This window comes from Ochotona curzoniae, unplaced genomic scaffold (assembly GCF_017591425.1).
Source record: "Ochotona curzoniae isolate NIBS_2020 unplaced genomic scaffold, NIBS_Ocur_1.0 scaffold_3890, whole genome shotgun sequence".
Classification (NCBI taxonomy): domain Eukaryota; kingdom Metazoa; phylum Chordata; class Mammalia; order Lagomorpha; family Ochotonidae; genus Ochotona; species Ochotona curzoniae.
The window spans coordinates 23,730,689-23,755,347 of record NW_024467115.1 but is presented as its reverse complement, the minus strand read 5'-3'; the positions used below and the strand labels follow the sequence as shown (position 1 = coordinate 23,755,347).

General features: G+C 40.6%; 1 protein-coding gene across 2 annotated transcripts in view; it reads right to left on the bottom strand.

Moving 5' to 3' along the window:
- The window catches only part of PHACTR2 (phosphatase and actin regulator 2), a 114,774-nt gene that overhangs the window by 7,202 nt on the left and 82,913 nt on the right, over nt 1-24,659 (bottom strand). Inside the window, exons 10-12 of one of the 2 annotated variants that reach the window (XM_040965664.1) lie at nt 20,130-20,191; nt 17,866-18,003; nt 8,088-8,164 (exon numbers count right to left, since the gene is read on the bottom strand). In XM_040965664.1, coding sequence (XP_040821598.1) covers nt 8,088-8,164; nt 17,866-18,003; nt 20,130-20,191 — 277 coding nt within the window. Of the gene's footprint in view, nt 1-8,087; nt 8,165-17,865; nt 18,004-20,129; nt 20,195-24,659 lie in introns of both variants that reach the window. The other variant, XM_040965665.1, reaches the window with a different exon arrangement.

Sequence of the window (24,659 nt, the reverse complement as noted above, 5' to 3'; positions counted from 1 at the left end):
TTGTATCATTCGGGTTATTAAGCCACCAAGACAAGAACATTGCTGATCTTAAGGGTCACGTTCTAACTCCTGGCGAGCAGAATGAGATGTTCCGTGAAGAAAATGACAAATAGCCACCCTTGTTTAGTTTCAGCCTCGTGCCATTCCTCCTGATGATGCCATCTACTTTTCACACCTGATTTTCCAAACACCTGTTGTGTGTTTTTGTCCAGATGGTCCACATATTAAGCATGTCCACAACCAGCTAAAGTTTTTTCTAGTTAATTTGCCATTGCATTTTCTATTTCATTTAATCTTCCACTTCTAAGAATGCTTTTAGTCTACAAGCCCCAGATTTGCAATTTGCTTCTCTCCTTCACCCTATGGTTCACATTAGTCATCTAATGCAGCGTTGGTTGCCTGTACTTGAATCATTAAACCCCTCGCCACCTTGTGTTGGCACCACTTAAATGTTCTAATTGCCAGCCAGCCTTTCAGCTTCTTTCCTCTCTGTGCCAGTGCCTGAATATTCCTTGCATTTTTATCACTCCTTTGGACATGTTGTCCCTTAATACAAGAATTCTCACCCTTCACTTTCCCATCTATGCTTTCTTTCCAAAGGTCAAGGTCAAAATCTGTCCTGTTTGTAACATGTTGCTTTTAAAAAATTTGACTAAATTTTAAAAATGTTCTAAAAACATCTCTTTTCATTTTATCTGAAAGGCAGTAGAGAAAAAGAGACAGAACTCTTCTATCATTGAGACCCAAACATGGAGTCATCCTTGCTGCCTCCAGTGTACAGACCAGCAGGAAGCAGGATTAGAAGCGGAGGAATAAGGACTCAAACTAGGTACTCCCAATGGAGTTTCAAAGTGTCCTTAGCAGGCATGTGGTGTGGTGGTTAGGGTACTGCTTGGCAATTTAGGTATCAAAGGGCCTGGGTTTGAGACCTGGCTCCTTGATAATGTGTACCCTGGGAGGCAGCAGAGGTGAACTTACCACAAAAAAAGATACTTTCATGTTCCTCCATGTACATTGAAACATGTGGTTTGTTTACATAGAAGCTTTTCAGACTATTCCCCAGCCAGTCCAGAAGCAACAAGTACCTATAGATAGCCCTCTGGTTTCCTCTTTCCCATCCCATCTATTGTTCTACCCCTTTTATCTATAGCCAATGTATGTTCAATGGAAATAATTTCTTGTTTTCTCCGTATAAGTTCTGAACAAATATTCTTAGCTCTGGCTCTGGTAGAGAATTTCCCAACAACCTCTTTTTGATGCTGATGATCTGGAACTTGTCTCAGGTAGTCCTGTCGAGCTAGCATCTGAAAGGGCACAAGGAACCCTTTTACATTTTTCTTTGCTTTAGAGACAAAGCAAGCTCCCTTCTGCTGGTTCTCTGCCCAGGCCAAGGCCAACAGGTGAGAGCTCAGTCCAGGTTGTGTACATGGCAGAGCATTATTGGAGCTACAGTTTCTGCTTCCTAACATCCCTACAAGTGGTTAGCTCGAGTTAAGAGTGGAATGGGGACTTGAGGCCAGGGCTTCTGATACAGGATGCAGGAGTCTTAACCAGCCTCTGTACTGCTTGGCTGAATGCCTGCCCCAATAAGTAAACACTTTTAGTTCAGAGAGCTCTCAGTTTCCAGTTTTGGCTTAACACAGACTGCTCAGTTTTTGGTTAAAACAAAACAAAAACACCCCCAAACAAGTACCCGGTATATTTCTTGCTCAGTTCCATTAGAAAAGGGCATTTATAGCCTGTTTAAATTGGGCATTTTATCACTCCTAAACATTTTATAGTTAGAAGTTCTGAAAATGCAAATAGGTCTTTAGCTCCCACTCGGTGGTTTGCATTCATTTGAAAACATGCGAAGTTCAGCTTTAGCTCCTGAGAAGTCTGCCTGTGTGACAGGATGACAGTTTTGGCTGTAGGCTGCAAGTTGGTGGAGCAATAAATAGATTCACTATACCCCAGGATCCTTAAGCTTCTCATTCACCCTCTTTTCAGAACTTCCCTAAGACTCAAATTTTCATCTTCTTTTGAAAACTGTACTACATTTTTTTTCATTATTTCTTATACTGTTGAGAGGGAGTGAATGGAGAAACAAAAGCTATTGTTAAAGTCACAGAACTTATGTAGGATAACTATTTCCATAAAGATGGGTTGCAATCTCTAAATATTTATTCATCTTCCTGTAAATTCAACCTAACATTATAGAATCATATGTAAATTTCTGCTTTTCCAGGCTTCCCTACTTGACATATGTAGAAAACCTGGATAATTTATTTCCCCTTCTAAAGGGATGTGCATTGTTATAACCCTGATCCACTTGTGTTAAACATAGACAGACTCTCTCAGGAGTTGGGCATAGTGACATTTGGGCTGGATAAGGCTGGTAGAATCATTTGGTTGGGCATTGCCAAGGCAACCTTAGTGGGACTCAAAATTCAATAAGTGCACAGCAGGCTAATTTCTCAGCTGACAATATGGTACAGGGCATGAATGATTTGTCAGCATCCAAATGGTCTTGCCCTCTACTGGATGAAGAGGCCAAACCACTTGCTGGCCAGGCTGTTAGCATCCTCAGCACTAAGATAGGTTTTTCTCTCTTGAGAATCACAACAGCATCCTGCAACTCCTTTTCATTTCTGTCCACATATCAAGTCAGTGGAGCATCCAGGAAAGATAGCACCAGACAGAAGCTGCCTTCACATTCCTCTGGGGGAAGACTTTTAATCTCCATTAATGTTCCAACTAGAATTTCTGCCATGTCACATTTTGATAAGCCATCTAGGAGCCCAAAGTGTAGTTTGTATTGTAAATCCACATATGATAGAATTAACTCAGGAAGGCACAGAATGAAATCACTGCTTACAAATAATTACAAGAGGACTTTAGAAAATCCATGGAGAGTAGAATTAAAAGAAAAGGGTTTTTCTTTTTAAGTGGGAGAAAATGGAAATCTATGAGTAATTTTTTCATAATACACATTTTCATGAACATTTTGGATATCTTGAATGTAGAAATAGCAATATTTTTGCACTAAAATAAATTTGTCTTCTAATTCAATTTTCTACACACTTTCTGCTATATACTCAAGTATGTGGCTATGTGCATAGGCATGTGTCCCAATCGCAACATAACCACATTAAGAACATTTGAAGAGTAGAGAAAATAAGAACATAGGGGCTAGCATTGTGACTTAGTAAATTAAGCTGATTCCTGCAACAGCAGCATCTTAACTGCTATAGGTAAGTTCCAATTCTGGCAGCTCCAATTCCAAAATCCACTTTCTTGTAATGCACTTAAAAATGGAGTGGAGGATAGCTGGGTTCCTGCTACCCAGCAGGGAGACCGGATAAAGCTCCTGGCTTCAGCCGACTTAGCTCTGGTTATTGCAGACATTTGGGGAGTGAGCCAGTAGATGGAAGATCTCTCTTTTTGTCACTCCTTCTCTCTGTAACTCTTTATTTCAAGTAAATAAAAATCTTAAAAATAATTTCTGTAAATCAATGAGTTTTAATGTAATTTCATAATATTTTTCTATGTATTTGAATTTTAAGTAAAAATACCACTGCAATAGGCATATTTAGACAATATTATGATTTTCCATTCGGCATTATGTGAATGATCACATGGGGGCCATTATAGCTGCAAAAATTTCAGTTAATGATTCTATGAGTCTCTAATATGTCTCTTAATATAGTAAGCAGACAATTTATATGATTATAAGGTTATACATAAAAGAACTTTGCGCATTCTAAAAATGCTATGATTTACAAACTTAAGTTTATCTTTAGTAACATTAAATTTGATACAATTTAACACTTAAAAGTTGCAAGACTATCTACAAGATTAAAATTATAATCTTACCATTTAGCCCTAACAATTTTTAAATACAGCTTTAAAAATTTGACCTTTCATGCGACTTTTTTTTGAAATTTATAGAGCTACTTTATCTTGTACAAATTTTATTTGCAACTCAAAAAGAAGTGTCTTTGTTTGCTTGGTGGTCTCCTTCACGAACTCAATGAGCCTACTTGTGTCTATACAGTTTTTCAAAGGAACTTGAGCAGTGGTCAAGGGAAGGAGAGCTGACAAGACAGAATGTGACAAGATAATCATCAAGTTCTCTGCCACAGGATGGATTCCTGTGGGAAATCACTTGTCCCCACGGTTGTTGCAAATCCCTGGAACGCATTCTAATTTCAGAGAATGCTCAGAAAATTCTGGGAGACACTGTGAACTTGGATTCACTTAGATAACTGAGATGCTTCATCTGAGCAGATCCACCATGTTTCAGGAAATACTTCATGATGGGGTGTCACGAGTGTCCACTTCTTGCACAAAAAATGGGAGTGTCACAGTATCAAGGCCAGTACCTTATTTAACAGAAGTTGCCACATTGGACTCCTCATTTATGTGAACAGAGACTTAAGGAATGAATTGCTTTGTTTTTCTTTTAAATGTCTGCATAGAACTACATAATAGGTTCTAAGGTTTTGTTACAAAAGATAAGTTGAGAAAAATCTTCCTTCCTGTGCTGAGACCATTCTTATCAGTTCTCCTCATCAGAGGCAACCAAAGCAGCCAACCCATGGGCCTGGCGCCGTGGCCTAGTGGCTAAAGTCCTCGCCTTGAACGTGCCAGGATCCCATATGGGCGCCAGTTCTAATCCCGGCAGCTCCACTTCCCATCCAGCTCCCTGCTTGTGGCCTGGGAAAGCAGTTGAGGACGGCCCAAAGCTTTGGGACCCTGCGCCCGTGTGGGAGACCTGGAAGAAGTCCCTGTTTCCCGGCTTCGGCGAAGCACCAGCCATTGCACTCACTTGGGGAGTGAATCATCGGATGGAAGATCTTCCTCTCTGTCTCTCCTCCTCTCTTTACATCTGACTTTGCAATAAAAATAAATAAATCTTTAAGAAAAAAAAAAGCAGCCAGCCTTTTGTGAATCCCTGCAGAGATGCCAACGCGAAGCAAGTGCCACATGAAAACAGATGCTTCTAGTGTTCATCAGCAGACAAGTGCCATCTCCACAGCAGAGAGAGCTGGGCTGTCTCAACCCCTTTATTAACCACTCCACATCCTCAGGGAGTCAGTGGACTTGAATTTTGAAGGAAAGATTATGTCTCATGCTAGTAAGGAGGGCTGCTGCATATTCAGGTTGCATTTCAGGGGATGGGCGTTAATTCATAGGGCGTTTACGCTCCCCAAGAGTGGCAGCTGCTAACAGAACCACTATCTGTTACATGAGTCATTTTCTGATTGCAAAATGTTAGCTTAGTTTCATAGTGCTTGGATTAGAAAGAGTAGTGTTTGCCAAAACTTCTACCACTTAAGAGAAAATACTGAAGACAATTGAAAATCATAAGCATCATGTTTATGTCCCAGGGCCAAAAATATTTGTCGACTGGAATGCAACTCTAATGATGTCATAGAAATTAATGGGAAAACAACAGTGGCTGTTTGCCTTATTGCCAAGTTTTTAAGAATACTTAAACAGGCCGTATTTAGTATTATGAATATTTAATTTTTCCTTATCTGGAGAGACATTTTAGAGAGTCCTAATCAATATCTTTTGGAAAACTTTTAAAGTTTACCCTTAATATTAGCTACTACTCCCCCAAGTTTACCTATGTCTATCTATTAATATTTATTTAAACAAGGAAGATACTGATACGCTGTTTTGTGAAACATAGCAAGTATATTCTAATTCTCAATATTCAAGATATATGAATATAGAAAAACAGCAAATAGAATTTGGCAGGTCAAACTATACTCTATCATAATCATATATAAAAATGTACTACAAATGCTTTCTTTAAAATTAAAAAAAATATTTTCAGGCATTTGATAGGCAGAGAGACAGTTGGAGAGACATTCCATTTTCTAATCCATTCCCCACATGACCATAGCAGCCAGGGATGGTACTAGAATGAAGCCAGAGGCTGGGAACTCAATCCAGGTGTCCAGGTGGATGGCAAGGACCCCAGTACTGAGGCCGTCATCCGCTGCCTCCTAAGCTTGGTGTGAGCAGGAAGTTGGAAAAGAATGGGGTAGTCAAGATTCAACCCGGGTGCTCTCCTGCTCTAGAATGCAGCACCTAGAAGTCCTTGATTCCAGTTCCTGATAATGTAGACCCTAGCAATCGAGTTCTTGCTACCCATGTGACTCCTGGGTTGTGTTCCTGGTCCCAGCTCATACCCTGTTCCAACTGTCTGTTGTGGTCAGCTGGGGAGGGAGCCAGCAGATGGGAGCTCTCTCTTTCTTTCACACTGCCTCTCAAATAAATAAAATGATAAAAAAATTTATAACTAAATAGTTATTTTGCAATAGTGGCTTCTCCCCATAAGACACAAGAAAAAAAATAAAAAATTTAAATCTAGACATATTTGAAAGAGCAAAAATTTAAACAAAATATCATTAAATAATTAAAAGGTTTGGGGCCAGCACTGTGGGATAGCAAGTTAAACCTGTGCCTGAAGCACCAACAACTCATAGCAATGCTAGTTTTAGTCCCAACTGCTTCTCTTAGATCCAGCACCCTGATAATGGCCTGGGAAAGCAGCAGAGACTCACTTCAAGAGCTTGGGCCCCTGCACCCACTTTGAAGACCTGAAAGAAGCTCCTGGCTTTGGACTGGCCCAGCTTTGGTTGTTGCAACCATTTGGGGAGTGAACCAGGAGATGAAAGCTCTCTCTCTCTCTCTGTCTCTCTCTATGCCTCTCCCCTCTGTAAGTCTGTCATTAAAAAAAAAAAAGCCTTTCAAGGGTTCCTTAATCTGAATGAAATATATAGACAGAGTACCTATCAGCTTATTCCCCCTCACACCCCCCTCCCCCCGCCCCCGTCCAAAAGCCTACAAAGCCAGGGCAGAGTCGGGTTAAAGCTGGGAGGTGGTAATTCAATCCAAGTCTCCCCAGTGGGTGGCAGGAATTCAATCATTTGAGTCATCCCTGCTGTCTGCAAAGTGCAATAGCAGATAACTGGAGTCAACAGCTAGGGCCAGGCACTGAACTGAGGACTCTAAACAGAGAGCTGAGTACCTCAACTGCTAGGTGAAACTTATGCCCCATTCAAATTTTTAGGAACACACCTGTTACACAATTGTGGGACTGAAATAAACAACATCCGTGATGTGACAGCTAGATAATGTGGTCCCATGGTTCCCTTCTGGTTTTAGTAGCCTGTGAAACTAAAGGTTACCAGGAGGAAACACGATAAATTGCTGTGATCTTGTGTAGTATCAGCAAATTAGATTCCTCTAAGTTTTATCTTCCGATAATTGGGCTTCTAACCTAAGCTGTATGTGCCCAAAGCAACACACATGTGCCCACACTAACTCTTGCTGGCATCTGTTCTGGTAATACAACTTCAAGAGTGTGTTCAACTATGATATAAATTTTGTTGATACTTCTGGCCCAGAATATGAAACTAAGAAAAGAACCAAATGCTTCCCTTTGCAATGATTCAAATTTCCTTGAAAGAAATAAAAAATAATTTTAGAAATTCTTCTTCAGCATGATTCATCTTACTGTTCTTAAAAGAGCTATCTGAGCTCATTATGAAATTCTGGAAGTTAATCATCTTCTCTAGTCTATATCTTTATTTTACTTAGAAGCTTACTTGTTTTAAAGCAGCCAGCATCAGAGAGAAAGGAACTAAGAGGAGAGGGAGAGATTTTCCTTCAGCTGATTCAATCCAACTGTCTACAACAGCAGGGCTGGGGCAGGCCAAAGACAGGAACCATGACATCCATCCACGTCCCCTACATAGATGGCAGTGGTTCAAGCACTGTAGCTTTCATCCACTGCCTCTTAGCTACATTAACACGACGCTGGATTGGAAATGGGCTAAGTCACTCATTAGCATCCCATATCACAATGTTGGTCACTAGTTGTATTCTTTAAATAGCCATATTTAATATTAGCTTGCAAGTCAGCATGTGCAATACTCATAATGCGGATGTGAGAGAAGCTACAAAGGTCAGTGGATAGGTACATGTTAACCCATAATTTAATAACTTTTCAGGTGGGGTTAACAGTGTCACAAAAAATTTACTACCTTAAGCATTTCAGTATGCCAAACTAGACTTTGTATACCTACCTTGTAAACTGTCGACTCTCTTCATGAACTTCCATTTCTGTGCTTTTAAATTCATTTAGTTCTTTCCTTATTGCTGCCTGAATGGGAAAACATAAACAGATTTGTTATTTCAGTCATATGTTTCTCCAATACATACAACAACAATGAACAGTCTCTTAAATTCTTGTAGATATAAAAGGATTCCTGACTTTTACCAGGCAGTGGCATAACACATATATGGTACTACAGGCTGAACATTCCTCATCTAAAAGTCTGAAATGCTACAAAATTTAAATTTCTGAGTGCCAACACCACACCACTAAAGGAAAATTCCACACCCGTCCTAATGTGATGCGTCAGTGAAAGTGTAAGTGAAGGACAAATTTCATATAAAAATACTTTCAGGTTACACTTGTTCATGGCACACACGTAAACTGCATGTATTGACATCCCATCTCCAAAATATTTTATTATGCATATATGCAAATATTATAAAACCAGAAACCTGAAATGTATCTAGTCCCAAGCATTTCAGGTAAGGGAGACTCAAATCTGCAAAGCCAGACTAAAATCAGGGTGGACTCCCCGCTGGGGGTCTGCAGCCGAGGAGACAAGGGGGTCTTTGTTCTACTCATCCTGAGGCCAGATCTAGGAGTCACCCATAGTGTACCCCCCCTCCAATGACCATGAGAAAAAGTGCAGGTTCGGAGATTTTATGAGAAATAGTAGTGTTGTCCTGTGACTGCCCTGCATTTAGTACCACCCATGAGAACACGCCTTTGACCAGCTGCTACAGGCCGCAGAGAAGTCAGTGGCTGTTTATTCTTTAATATGGAAAGTTTAGATAAACAGAAATTAAAATTTCTCAAGCCAGCACTGAAAGCAACTCAAAGAAAATATTAACAGAACACCATTGCTATGTAAAGAGCATGCTCTGTGCCCTGTTTGATGTGGGAAGGTTTGTATCTGCCATTTAGCCAAGGAGCTGAGAAACTTGAAACACATCAGAATTTAACGTTAGCTATCTGATAAACAACAGGGCCAGAATCATATGGGTGTTGGTTTCTATGTTCTGTATATTTTTATTTCCTAAATCTTCTACATGTAAAAAACAGAAAAAATATGTATACTGTCGCCCTTGACCTCTATGCAAATGGACTCTTCAGAAAAAACACAGACACAATACAGAGGAACGTCTCCGAGAGAGATAAGAACATCCACTTTGTGGGTAGGAAATAATGAATTTTAGAAAAGGAAAGATGGAAAGGGGCCCCAGGACCTCTCCTTGATTCTCTCCCATTGCTAAGCACCACGCCATAGTCCCCAAGTTTATCTCGAGCACTTGTCAGAAGGCTGTATTTGAATCCTGTGTATCTGATTGTTTCTCTTCCTCTTACATGTTCCTGCAGTTTCTGTGGGTACAGGAATTAGGACCATCTTTCTTGCTACGGAGGTCTGAAGGAGGGGGCACAGGCAGAGAGCTGTGTGCCAGTCTGAAGCTCCGAAGATTGGGCTACAGAGCTCATCTCACCTCTCAGACTCACAGCGAGACTGCTTTGCTTGCTCTGAAAACTGATGTCTAGGATCAGAAGCTGAAACAGTAAAGATGCCCTACCCCACCTGCCAACCAAGTTTGACAACTTTTTTCCTAAGGGAAGTATTTTAAGAATATTTTTAGTTATTTATTTCTAGTTCACATTATCGAGAAAGCGGGAAAGAGAAACCGATTGATCTTCCATCTGCTGAGTCAGTTTTTAAGTAGCTCTAAGTGCTGGACTTGGGCCAGAACTAAACCAGAAGCCTGTAGCTCCTGCTAAGTCTCCCAGGTGCGTGGCAGTCACCCTTGCGCTTGAGCTATCACCTGCTGACTGCCAAGATTCAAACTCGCCTGCTCTGATAGGAGAGGCAGGTGTCTCAGGCTGCATCTTAATTGTTGTGCCAAATGCCTATAAAAAGGAGGCATTTTAAATTGAATAATGGCAGAGAATCCTGTCTCTATATCCACTTAAATTTGTTTTCCAAAGGTAAGGGTTCAGTAGAGGAGGGAAAAGGGAGCACAGTTGCTGGCAGAAGACCTCAATTCTAGCACTGGCTCTGTGTGTGCCCTCTGTGAATCACATGGCTGCAAAGTCTCCATTTCCCATCCCCATCCCTCGCAACACTAGCAATTACACAGGAGCATGTTTGAATGTGCCTTATACACTGTAAAGTCCCCAATTAGATGCTATTATTATTACTATGAGGCTTTTGAAAAGAACAAGTTTTTAAGTTAATGTTTGTGACTTAATTCTTTCATTTATATTTACAGACAGTCTGGTACAGTGCAGAAACATAGTATCATCAAAGGAGACTCAAGCAAAAATAAGAAAAAAAATTATTTGCAATTGTAGGTTGCAAGACTTTGGCAAAAATCAATGAACACATTCTATGAAAATCAACAGGGACAAAACCACACAATTCTAAATTAGGTACTACACATCCTTTAACTTCAATGAATTTTAGTCTTGTAGTGACCATGTACACATGCACAGATTTTTTTCCTTCCCAGAGAGGGAGTTAAAGATCTACAGGCACAGCCACAGGTTCGTCAAAGACCTTGCCATCCCCTCATGAAGAAACAGAGCCCATCTCTCCAGGGCTGAATCTACATGAGTCTGTTAAAGTGCTCCGAACAGAAGACAGCCGACATGGCTCGGAGTCTGCTGCATGCTGCTCCTACCCAGTACTTCTTGCATCTGATCTGACTTCCTGGAAGCCAGCAGCCTTGTAGGACAGAAGTAACTGTTCTCAGGAAACCACACTGTGGGAAACACTAGGAGGAAGGACTCTGTGGGGTGAGAGGTCATACGGATGCTAAGAGAGAGCGGCCGAGGACAGGGCAGCCAGCCGTGTGGAGAAGCTGCCTTGGGAGTGGGCTTTCCAGGCCATTGCCATGTTTCTAATCAGAAACACAGTGGGGGCCAAACACAACTGAAATTGCCAACTCACGAAGTCCTGAGAAAAACAAGTTGTTGCTTAAAAGGCACTACTTTTTGGAGCAGGTTTGTTATGCAATGGTTGATAATGTGCTATAAGATGTGCACATTACAGATGATGAAATGGAGGCTAGAGATCAGCGACTTGCTCGCTATCAACTGGACACTCTGGGAACAAAGATTGGGATTCTGTGGAGGCCTTCTTCCTGCAAGTTAACACTGTGTCTGATAAAACGAACTTCAGGACCTAAGTCAACCATATAATTGCCTCCCATCTCTGCGGCACACATGCTGGTTTGTTATTAAAGTCTGTAATACGGACATGGCAAAGAGTGTGGTGTGAAGTTACAGAGACCAGTGTTTGAAACATATGACAGGAAGGCATGGCTCTTGGCAGACGTGGGCCTGCAAAGGCGGGCAGAGGAGGTGGGCCAGGAGCCCAATGGGAAGGTGCTGCCCAGAACTGCTTCAGGCATTGCCAAAGCAGAATTGGTAGCATTTGTTTCCAGTAGCTTCAATTTTTTAAAAAGAGTGGATAGAGGTCCAAAGTTCAAAACCCTAAATTTTTAACATAACAAATCACAAATTTTTATCAACTGCCTTACTGAAAAGAAATCCATTATCTTAAATCTAGTGAAAACAGCATGAAATGTTTCAATTTAGGATTTTAAAAAAAGTAACAGAAATCTAGAATTGATAACTATAAATAATGATGATTACTATGTGTTATTTTCATCCTAAAATGAAAAATATATTAAGACTATCAGTAGTTTCAGAATCTGGGCAACAAATAGTATTTCTTTGTATTCCTCTTTTAACAATTGAGGGAAATGCATAATTTATTTATTAGACAAATAACATTTTTTAGAAGTATTTTTTTTAAAAGTACAACACAGGAGGAAGGAGGGCAGAATAAATGGGACAACTCTCCCAGCCAAGCAAATATCTGGAAGATGGAGACTCTAAGGTGGACTTTGTCAGCCAGTGGACCTTGAAATGATTTCCTTATCCTTAGATCAGCAGGACTGACGGCATTTCAGAATCATCGAGACCACTTACACAGAACCCTCTGAGCATCCTCCACATCGGGGGCCTTGGGATGACATCAGTTGGCCATTCCCCATCCCTGTGTCCGGACGCATTTGGGAGGCTGGGTTTAGCTTCTCCCTTTACTTCCCCCGTGCCCCTCCACTTCAACGAGATACAGGAGATTAAAAAAAAAAAAAGCACCACACATTAGGCTCAGCATTATGGCACAGTGGGTTAAGCCATCAGTTGCAATGTCAACATCCCACACATGTACAGTTTTGATTGTGGATGCTATACTTCCAATCCAGCACCCTGGAAATGGGCTGGGAAAGTCACCGAAGATAGTCAGAGTGCTTGGGCTCTTGCTACCCATGTACAAGACCCAGATGAAGCATCTCTCTGTCTTTCCCTTTCTCTCCGTAACTGACTTTAAAGTAAAAGGATAACTCTTAAAAATAAATGTCACACATTTATGTGCATTATAGTTGTTATCCTTTTGTAATTTCTTCGATGTTTGCCAATGAGTAAGTGTAATTTGCTTATATACAATGTAGTATATGAGGGTTCTTTGAAAAGGTCATGGGATCCCGTGCGGTAGCCTAGTGGCCAAAGTCCTTGTCTTGCATGCACCAGGATTCCTTATGGGCGCTGGTTTGTGTCCCAGTGGCCCCACTTCCCATCTAGCTCCCTGCTTGTGGTCTGGGAAAGCAGTAGAGGACGACCAACAGCCTTGGTACTCTGTACCCATGTGGGAGACCTAGAAGAAGCTCCTGGTTCTTGGCTTCAGATTGGCTCAGCTCTAGCCATCGTAGCCACTTGTGGAGTGAATAATCAGATGGAAGATTTTCCTTTCTGTCACTCCTCCTCTCTGTATATCTGATTTTCCAATAAAAATAAATCTTTAAAACAAGACCCAAAAAAGAAAAGATCATGGAAAAATAGAATTAAAATTCAGATAGTAATTTTGCATGACCTTTTTGCAGGTTCACCTCCCATGTCTCTTCTGTCTTGAATCCCACACTGGAGTGACTGGCTTCAGATCGTCTGCACTCCTGTTCCCAGAGGCGGCAAGGCAGTGATGCAAGGGGTGGGTTCCACTCCCCACGCGGGAGACCTGGATTTATCTCAGGCTCCCCACACGGCCTTGCGCTGGCTGCTGTGGAATAAACCAGAGGCGTAGATTTCTCCCTCATTTTTCTTTCTTTTGCTTTGAGGGAAACATACATTAAAAATGCAGCTCTGAAATTATTGCCCTGGTGTGGAAACTGTGATGCAGTGGATGAGGCACAGTGTAGGACCCCTGCTCGCGATGCTGGAGTGTGGGTTGTTCCCATCTAGGTTCCTGCAGCAGATGATGACTCGAGGGTCTGGGGCCCTGTTACCCAGGTGGAGAGCATGAACGCAGTTCCTGGCTCCTGGCTTGAGTCCGCCCTGGGCCCAGCCCATGTTTTTCCAGTCATTTGGGGAATAAACATTGGATAGAAATCTCTGTTATTTTGCCTTGCAAATAAATCGATATATATATATTTTAAAGATGGAAATGTTGTCCTATAGCTCTTAAAAATTAAACATGGGAAAAAAAACAAACACAAAAAAAATTAAACATGGGGAGAAACGTGAGACATGTTGGAGGGAGAAAACAGGCTCCATCTGTGAGCTGGGGGGCGATCCGTGTCCCGGGGCTGTAGGTTCTATCTGCAGGGCAGAAGGGAAAGTCCTTGTAAACACAAAGGAAGCCTGCAGGAGGAAATCCTGGCCCAGCCCCGCTGCCCCGACGCGGGGAAGGCCAGCACAAAAAGCCATTTTGGTTTCAACACAAAACTGAAAAAAACAATCTTCTGTACTTATTACCAGGGACAGACAAGCTTCACCTCCCAACAACAAAACATTTGCTGAAGCAGTTAAGACATGACTTGGGACACCAACATCTCCTATCAGATCACTTAGACTTGAGTCCCAGCTCCACTGTTGATCCCAGCTTCGTTCTGATGTATACACTGGGATATAGCAAGGGAGGGCCCAAGCAGGCTCATCTCTCTCACCTATGGGAAAGGCCCCATTGAGTTCCCAGCCCTGCAGCTGTGCTCTGCCCAGCCTCAGCTGTCACAGGTATTTAGGCAGTTAACCGTGGCTGGAAGAACTCTGGCAGTTTGCCTTTGCTTCTCTTAGTCTTTGTGTTTTTCAAATAAAAGAAATAATGCTAAATGTGGTACCTTAAATTTTCTTAAATGTGTTGAACAGCTGCTAAGAAAGTAAATCCTACTATGACACATAGGAATAAAATGAAAACGAAACCCAGAGAAGTGAGGAAAGTGAGCATTGAAACTGTTTGTGACATTGAAGGCACTTGCTGGATTAAATATGGTGAATTTCAGCAGTCAGGTTCATTGCCTGTTGCGAGATGGAAAAGAAGGCAGAAAACTAACAAGGTGTCCAATTACTCTTACACCTTTAAAGTGGGGACCACATGGCATAACCTTGGCTAAGGGGGAGCCACAAGTGTCAACCTCAAAGGACAGTAAAGAAACTTTCAAGTTGGTGCTTAATAAATAAGTAAAGGGGTAGCGGAGGGAGATAATTTCAAACCTGGGAACTTGAACTCACAAGTGAGCTAGCATATAGGTTTGCGAACTGAATTTATAACACTGAGGTAAATGCAAAATAAACTGACATGTGAATCCAGCTTAAAAATAGTGGTATCAAATAGCTGATTCTATAAGCTTTACAACAAAAATCACCTATTGAGATGGACTCACAACAACAAAGATTTCATCAGACAAATGTAGCTATTCTAAACTTACACATATCTGATAACACACCTCAGAAGACAAGAAACAAAACTGGTAAGAGATTAGGTTGAAAGGAAAGGAGTTCAGAAACACATCTAGAAACTGAGAGATTAAGCAAACAACTAAGCCTACAGACATCTGAATGCATCTAGCCAGCTTGCCCTTAGAGACATATTTATAATAACACATTCCCAAGATATAGAATACATACTGTTATCAAGGATCTACAAGGCATTTATAATTACTGACCACATACTTTAAAAGCCCCAATCCCTAAGGCTACACTCCAGGTCAATTAGAATAGGATCTCAGAGGAACAAAGCCAGATATCCACATCTCTAAAGCTCCCTAGGTGATTATATTGTTTAGCCATGACTGGCAGCATTGGACACACAGGATCATGTTTGGACTTCAGTGTTTAAATTAGAAAATAAGGATGGCTGAGAAGTAATCATCTAGAAAGTCTACCTTAAGAAGATTCACAAAGGAAGCTCAAAAATTAGGAGGAACAGATAAAAAAAAAAAAAGGAAATATAGCAGTCCTTATGTCAGGGAATAGACTATGACCCCAAGTAAATGCCTGAAATCTCAGTACAGAACCCTATATGTACTATATTTTTCTTATATCCATACAATCATGGTATAGGTAAAGGTACTGTTAATAATAACTAAGAATAGGACACTTATTAGCCTTATTGTTAAACAAAACAAGAATTATCTGAAAACAAAACAAGAATTATCTGAACACAACCCACTATATTGCTACAACAGCTATTCTGATAATGCAGAAGGCAACAAAGTAAATAATGGGTGGGTAGCATATACAGCTTGGATCCAATGGAAAAAGACTGACTTCCCAGGTGGGACGGTGCAGGACAGCTGGAGACATGCTACTCAGGACAGTGTACAAGTGAAAGCTGCAAGTTCTTTAATTCTGGAGTTTTCTATTTAATATTTTTAAGCCATACATAAGAAGGGAAGCTGTGGAAAGGGAAATTGCAGATCAAGGAATACCACAGTAATGACATAGAAATAAATGTAATACAGATGGCCAAATAAAGCTAACGCATATCTTATACTTTCCAAAGCAACTAACTCCAGCCAAATAAAAAAACTCAAACACAAACGTGAAACATAATCATTTTTGGAAGACAATATAGAATGATCTATTTATGATTTTGGTACAGGAAGAATTTTTAAAAATTCTAAAATGACAACCACAGAAAAAGGCTTATAAATTTGACTGTAATTCATTTAAGAATCTTTTTTTTTTTAATCAAAAACACCATAAACAGAGTGAAATGTTGCCAAATGGGAAGAAGATGCAACATACATAACTGGAATACCTGAAGAACTCTTCTAAATCAGCCCCAAATTGCCAGCTAAAAAGAAAATAGACTGTCACCTCGCAGAAGTAGAACTCAAGGACACTGCACAGGAATGTGAGGATCACTCAACACTATTCACAAGGAGAGGCCGAGTGGCAACCCTGGAGATGCATTTCATTGCTGCCTCCTCCAGGGACCATCTGTCAGCTCCCTCCAACCCCAGGGGTCTCCTCTGCCCTTTCCACCTGATGTGGACCCGTTGTTGCTCCACAATCACGTCCTGTTCCACCAGTTACTCTTTTTCTCCTGTGCACTCGACCTTTCACTCTCTTTTGGCTGGAATCGCATAGCATAAAAACTGCTTGTGTATTTCCCACAAACTGAGGAGAAATATCACTCCCTTGGTAGCCTTTAATGCTTTCCAAATGTATGTCCTTGAGCTTAGAGCTGCCACGATCACCACCTCTGTCTCCTGTGGCCGCCTCAGCATGCCCCTTCACTCCGGGGTCAACAGTCCCAGCACTCTGCTGGATCCTCATCTGCTCAGCCACAGTCAGACTCCCACCCACCAGTCCAATACAACATGCCCTCTTGCTGTGCACAAAGAGCATGCATGGCTGTTCTCCTGGACATCATCCACACGTGCCACAAAGCCCCCGTTTCTCCATCTGCTAGGGCTTCTCCTTAACCTGCTGCATCTCTTCCTAAGTGCTTCATCCCTGGGGGACAGTTTGCAGCCTCTTCCCCTTCTACTCTGATTCTGAAAATTTTCCCAATTCCTTCCTTCCTTCCTTTCATTTTGCTTATGAGCTATTCATTTCCAAGTAAATACCTTCATTATGTAGTAGACACACAGTGGGTGCTTTAGGGGACTCAATTTCCTATTAAAAAGTTTCAACACAGGGCATCACTAAATATGTAGTTCAGCATTAAGACGAGTTAGTTCAATATCAAATTTTGCTCAGAGACAAACATGAACACGTTATTGGGGATAATGGAATCGTGGTACTTATACCATTACAGTTTTTCTACACGGAGGGAACTCTATATACTGAATTTCTTTTGAACTGTGAGCACTAGTAGAGAAGAGGAGTGGCTAAGCCATGGCCCACAGGACAAGTAAGGCCCACTCTTGTTTTTGGAAGTAAAGAACTGTCAGAACACATTCACATTCCTCCAATTATAGATGGTTTGCAGCTGCTCTCATGCCAAATGCCATAGCTGAGCAGTTGCAGCAAAGATTTTATAGTTCACAAAACCTAAAATATTTATTCTGTCCATTTATTGAAAAAAGCAGGCCATCCTTGATCTGAGTATCCTTTTCACCATTAACATCCTCCTTTAAAATAATAGTGAGTTGTGTAAGTTATATTCTACGAGGGTATGGATAAATCTTGGCTCTGGGGAGGCCTTCCTCATCTAGATTTGAATGCAGGCAGAATACAGGGTAACTAAGAAGCATCTTTTCTGAGATTTCAGTAAAGCAACCACATTGGTATCACTAACTGTATCATTTAAAGTGACACACGTCACATGAGTCAGCATATTGGAATATGTGGTAAGATCCAGGAATATGTGGTAAGATCCAATCTTGTAGGATGACTAAGTGGAGAATGAGTGGTATAGTGGAGCTTTTAGAAAGCATCCCAACTGATGTCACAGCTACTGGGATTCTTGCCTTGTCTGCAGGTGTTAACCTGGCCCAGGGTTTGTCTGCTCGGCGGTCGTAGTCAGGAGAATCTGTGACTTCTACATACTCATTAAACCGCAGGATCCTTCGAGCCTGGAGCTCTGCGACTGTAGGTCTCAGGCTGAGCTGCAGAAGACAGGAGAGAAAGGCAGAGATCAGTAAGCCATGGACTGCCTCACGGTGGCAAGTTTGCTACACAGAACTCTCCAAAGTTATGGTTAAACAGGGTCACTTTCAGGAATCCATAAAAAAGGCAGCCGCATCTTGGGGATTTGTAATGAGAACTCGAAAGCAGTGTGCCCTAATTTTTGAGACTATAAAAATAATCCTTGTTAGATAGGTCACAGTCTTGGGCAGTCTGCTGCATTTTGCTGCTCGCTTTGACTTGCCTGGCACTGAGGCGCAGGCTGTCTGTCATCCTTGACACAGGAGCATGCAGGGCCACAGGCACCATGCTAGGTCACCTGCATACAGGAGGGCTGCTCTTGTGGTCGAATAATTAGCACAAAGGCCATGAAATAACTGAAGATGAGAATAAAAGCCTTTGCTGTTGTTACATAAAATCTACGTCTTCAGAAAAAAAAAAATCACAGCATTACTGGATAGATCCTGATCTCCACTCAACCTGCAGAATTAACTTTCAGTATTGTTTGTTGCTCATCAGTCCTCCGGATAGAACTAGACTATCCCTTTTGGGGGATATTCCATATTTTCATAGTCTCAAAAATAATACACTATATGTGTACTCTGCAGTCAAGGGTAGTCCCTTCCCAGAGCTTCACTTTTCGAGGTTGAATTAAGTCAGAGTTCTGAGATCAAAGACATTTATGGATTCTCAGAATGTCCAGACCCTAAGCCTTTCTGCCTATTACAGCTCCATCTGTCTTCAGAGAGCTCTAGTAGGCAATGGAGAGAGGAGGGAATAATACATGTGGTTTGTTGTTCTCCTAACTGCTGTCCATTTGGATGGCAGGTGGAGGTAGGGACATAAGAGAAACACTTGTTCCTGAGGACCAGCCAGAAGGCAGCTAACCAATGGCTACACAGGCCAGAAATTCTTCATTCAGTCTTGCCCCTCAGGAAGAGGTCAGTCATTGAAGAGCTCTCAGTGTTAGAAGCTGACTTGCATCTATGGTAGGGAGCTCGGTTCAGTGTGATCAAGTTGGAGGAAGGGAGAAGGGCAGGTATTGTTGCTTCAATGTGGAAGGACCCAACTGGATTGAAAAAAGACTCTGTGTTTGTGAGGAGGGAGACCTGAGTGATGAGAGGGGCAGCTGGAAGTTCAAGGGCTGCTGTCTGCCAGCAGAGCCATCTCAGACACAGAGACTACAGAAACGTTCAGCTTCATCATTACTTGACATTTAGGAACTTTGAGAAAACAAGAAATGAATTAGGATCTTTTTTCCCTGAAAACCAAAAATCTTTCCAAATACAGTCCCTATAACTTTTCCATGGAAATGGAGTATTTCCTGAACCCGCCTTAAAACGCTTCTGCTCTGATCTCCCCAGCCAGCCCACAAAAATGTGGGCCAGGCTGCCCACTTCACTACAATGTCATATTTTAGTCACTCTGTCCTTTTCTAAGCATGAAAGGTATAGCTGAAGAATTATTGCAAGAATTTATAATACAAATATAAGCTCCAAAAAGGGCTTAATTTTCCAAAGACTGTTATTATGTTTTCATAGAAAAAAATGATAGTGTTGGATTCAGTTTTATATTTTTAAAAATAAGTGGAAATAGTTGTCTGAGTTTTGGAGGTAAACCATTTGTCAATTTCAGTAGGGCTGTAACCAGAAGGCTGGATGATCAAGCTCACTTAATAAATTATTCCCCTAGCTCTCAGATGGAACAGTGGCAAATATTCACTGGTACCAAAATATTTATCTTATGTTTTTAGAACTAAAGGTAAAGTGCAAGCATTTTTTAAACAATTTTCAAAAATGGAAATATATTCACCAAAATGCTAATGATGGCTGTCTCTGAATGGAAGACTTCTGTGTCATTTTATTTATTTATTTATTTTTGCAGCTTTAAAAATTTCAAAACCCGACAATGCAACTCAAAAAACTTTGATTGCTAACTTTTCACAATTAAAAATGCACTACACAGATTTTATTGTCAATGATTATTTAGTAGATTCATAGGAATAATTAGTCCTAAATATGACATTTACATGCAGCTTGTATTTTTAAAAAAGCAATACACATCTGAAAATACACAAGTACGTTAACAGTCATAAATGTGTCATCACCTTTCGGCTGAGTCTGCGTTTAAGTTCCATTTTTGCTTCTTGCTCTTCCTCTTCATTCTTTTCTGCTTATTAAGGAGGGACACACAGGGTGATTTGGTTACTCAAGATAATTTTATAATCAGAAGAACATATCAGGCACAAATATCAGAGTCTAAGAGAAACTGATCAAGTACTCCACCAACATCTCAGAGAAGCTGCCAAAAGATTTTGTAGAAAGATAATTTGTGTATGATTTTTTTTCCTTCACTCATTCTAAATCTTTTTGCATCCTGAGTTCTTGCTCCAGTCTGCAAAAAACACAAGAGTGCTTCATACTTGTAATGCTGATCAACTCAAGGGTTCATCTACACAATTTTACCCGGACTCAGATAAAAGCTTACTTCTGGATCTGGCCTTCATGTGAAAATCTGAGACCTATTAAAAGAGCAAATTAGAACCATGCAATGCCTGTCTGAGCTGCTAATTTCCATTCAAATCCAACCAAAATACTTGATTTGTCTTCCTCAGTTTCCATAGACGCAGAATCTAAGCATCTCCTTAGGCTTCACTCAGACACCAGAATGTTCCAAATGGGCTTATGCTACACTGCGGGTAGAAATTATTTATTTTCTTGTGATTTTAACTTTCTGAAGTCTCTTTCTCTAGCGTTCTACCACATAGCACAATTTAATGCTGCCCAACAGGTGGGATTAAAGAAAAATAACGTTCAGAATTTTGAATGAAGCCAACAGCCCTCCAGGTTTATGAGTTGCTTCTCTGAGAATGTCTCGTGGTGGTTTCATGTAGTCCGTCTTTATTCTGGTACATGAGCACAGAGTCTAGTCCTTGAAGGCAACACTAATGGAAGATTATCTTTCAGAAACTGCTAACACAATGTCAACTCAAGGAAACTCACATTCTACAGGTTCAATCAAGTCAAGGCAAAATCAAAATTCTTTCCTAGGAAAAGATAATTCGATCTGCTTTTAGTTCAAAGACTTCTTGCCCCTAAGATAATCTGAAATAGAATAAGATGCTAGTATGACATACTTGTAACACCTATATTTCCTTGTTGACAGATTAAATTCTCTATCAATTTTCCTTTTCTGCATGGGGAAGTTCCTACATTCTTCTGAAATATTAGCCTTCATTCAGAGGAAAGAGAATGATCAGTCTCTTTAGACGAGTGGACACGAATTCAAATAACCCGTAAAGTCAGAAACACCTGCTTCACACCCTTTCATTAAGTGCCTGTGAGCATTACATTGGGATATAATAGTATACATTTTTCTGAGTCACAAAATATCTACCTTTTCATATCTTTACAATACATATTTAGATTCAATCAGTTACTTGTAAGCTAGATAAAGCACTGGGTTGTCAGTGGAGAAAGCACCCTGATTGTGAGTACATAAGACATATATGCCAAACTGTGTGGGTGTGATTCACACCAAAGCTCTACAAGGTGAGGGCTTTGATATTATTAATAAATATTCAGTTCTGCCTATGCAGTGATCATGCTGTATTTTTAAAGATTTTTTTTTCCAAAAGACAAAAACAATGGCCATTTAATACATCCAAAACCAACAATGTTCCAATTTTCATAAAAAAATGAAAACTGTCACCTCCTTTAAGGGAATATGAGACAATTCTGCCTTATTAAGCATATTGTACAATGAGGTAACAGCCTCCTTGTTAGAAAAAGAAAGGCCAGCTGCAGCTATGAGTTAAGTAAACAGGATTTTACTATCTGGGGACTCTTTTTTGGCATCGGGAACTGATTTCCTTATACTTCCCATGTTCAAAACATCAACAGAAGTTAGAGGAAGAGGGTGAGAGGTGGAGGGAAGCTGACATGGCTTTTCCTCTGAGTTTTATTGAATAATCATTAGAAAAGCTCGGACAACCTCAAGGTTAAACATTACAATCAATATTGTAAATTCAAAGATTTAGCATGTCTATTTCACTTTTGATTCCTTATCAAGTGGCAGGAAAACTTTCTGGTCACTGTGGGCAGACTGGAGCGGAATGTGTGAAGAAAGCGAGAGAGCTCATTGACAGTCCTGCTCTCAGCAACACCCATCAGAGCAGAGAGGGGTAATGTTTCAGTACAGCCACAGGAAACGTTTCCTATACACTCCCAAACAATGCATGCGCTAAGATACAGGCAAGAGGTACTGTGGGAAACCTGCCTGGCTGGTGAGTGTTGCCTAGACCATGGAGTGGATGACTGGAAAGAAGAAGAAAGAAATGCTAGAAATACCACAAAACTATAGTATGATATTCTGGAGGCATCAATTCAGATAAATGGCTTCCAAATAAGTTAAGTTACTTTTGTGGCTTTTTTCTCTTTTGCTGTTTTTATACATTTTCATGTAGCTATTTTAGCAAATGAAAATGCAGTTATAAACTACTTTGAAACGCCTAAAAAATAAACTGGATCAACAAATAGATATGTGATAAAGACATTAATAGAATACAGATGATAGATAAATGAGTATTGCAAAATTCCTCCAGTTTTCCTATAGATTCAAACATTTTTTTCATATTAAAAGTTGGGGAAGCATACAAGCAGACACCAATGGCCTAATCCATCATTGCTCTGTGAACAATGGAGGACATGTATCTTGGCTGGAGACTGCTTGGGTGTGGGCTGTGTGTGTCTTATCAAATCCAGCCCTATAAAAGATATTCCATCACACATCACCTTTCCTGGTGGTTAAAGTTGAACTTTCAAACAAATGTTTCGATTTTATGCTTTTTAAGGAACTAATTCTAAATGTATAATTAAATTTAACTGAACATTCATGCTGTCTCTAGTGTCACCCAAATAGCTGGGAAAGAACTCAAGTGAGGAGTAATAAGGGGAATAACTCCAGCCAGCAAAATTTGTCCTACGGTGTCCACTGAAAGCTGCCAACAGTTGTACCATCTCATTCACATCTGTTCAGTTAGTGATGGGCTCTGTTGTGAGAACTCCTCAATGTTTTACACTGTTAATTTGTCTCCTAATTGGTCCAGAAAAAGATGACCTAGTTACTTCAAAACCACATCAGGGCACACATACACTTTTCTCTGAAGAGATTATTCTGTTGCTTTTGAACAAAAGCTGGAAATGAAATACACAAAAATACTCAGGACAGCAAGCTACCTGGAAGAACTCAGAGGCAAAAGAGGTCGTGAAGCCACTTAGTTCCCTTCGCTTGCCCTGCACAAAGCCTGGGAACATTGCTCTAAAACCTCCCCCGGCTCTCCTGGCTTCCTCTGGCTATACAATACTGTGTCAGGAGATCACAAGCTAGTTATCAGCCTAGCCAGACTGGAAACAGGCCCTTTGTTTCCAGAATAAATATTCTTAGATGTACTTACTACTTAGAAGGAAATGAAAAAAGGGCTGGAGTGAAATCTAAAGTTGACTTTGGTGTTTCACTCCTTCCCAAACCTCCAGGAAATCAGGGGGTCTAGAAGCCAACAGAGCACTTAAGATCAATGTGTGATAAATTTATGGATCCACGAAGCAGTTCCTCAAACAACCAAACTCAGTGTGGTTTGGCACTATTTGTCTCACAGGAGCAGGAAAGAATTACCCAGAGCATGCTCAGCTATATTTTTCTAGGTATTGCACCAGAGCCCAATAGGACTTAAAACTCTTTGGGACTTAATGGATTATATTTGAGCTTCCTTAAAATTTATTTCCATAACTTTCTTCAGAACTTATTATTGAAAGCAATGAACCTTTAAAAAAAGGTTTTTTTTTTTTCTATTGAAATTAGCGGTTGCTTTCCTCCTTCCTGAAAAAAGTGAAAACACAATTTTTTCCTTCTCTCCAGGTCTTGACTTTTCCTTCTCCAAACAAACTTGTCTGTACACTGACAGTCACTTTGGTTCTCAGGTTCGACTGAAGTTATATTCACAAAGCAGTAAGAAAAAAATGCATGGCAAGCATAAAGATCCGAGAGGTGAGGATGCTGCTGCCCTCAGTGTTAAGTCTGCTTTCCTGGGTTATTTGAGTAAAAACAAGCAGGAAGGAGAGCAGCTCAGATGGGCATCCAGCAGGCCAATTCAACTGGTTGAGAAGGTTTTCCACATGTGAATGGCTCTTTACCATAATAGTAGCGCCAGAAATTCTTTCCACCCTGTTCTTTGGTTTTTCATATAGTAAAATGTGCTTATGAAGCTAGATTAATAATATATAAAATACCAGCTAAGTTTTGCTTGAAGTTTCTCTTTCTGAACTCACTGCAGTTGGTGGTCACACTGACATACAAGCGTATGATGGACTGCCTTTCTGCTAACCTCAGCCTTTAGCCCAGAGATGCCAATAAAAACTGCTGCAGTGGCCAGTCAAATCGCCAAAGTACAGAGGGAAAAGAGAATGAGAACATAAAGCAGGAGAAAGAGCATGGAACTCCTTAGGTGCTGAGAAATGATGAACACTTTAAGAAGGAAGCAGAGTTATCACAACAAAGGAAAATGAAATAGACTGAAAAATTCCCTTTTCCCATAGTTTTGTTTTAAATGGAGTCATCTGTTAAGCCAAGTAACCAACTG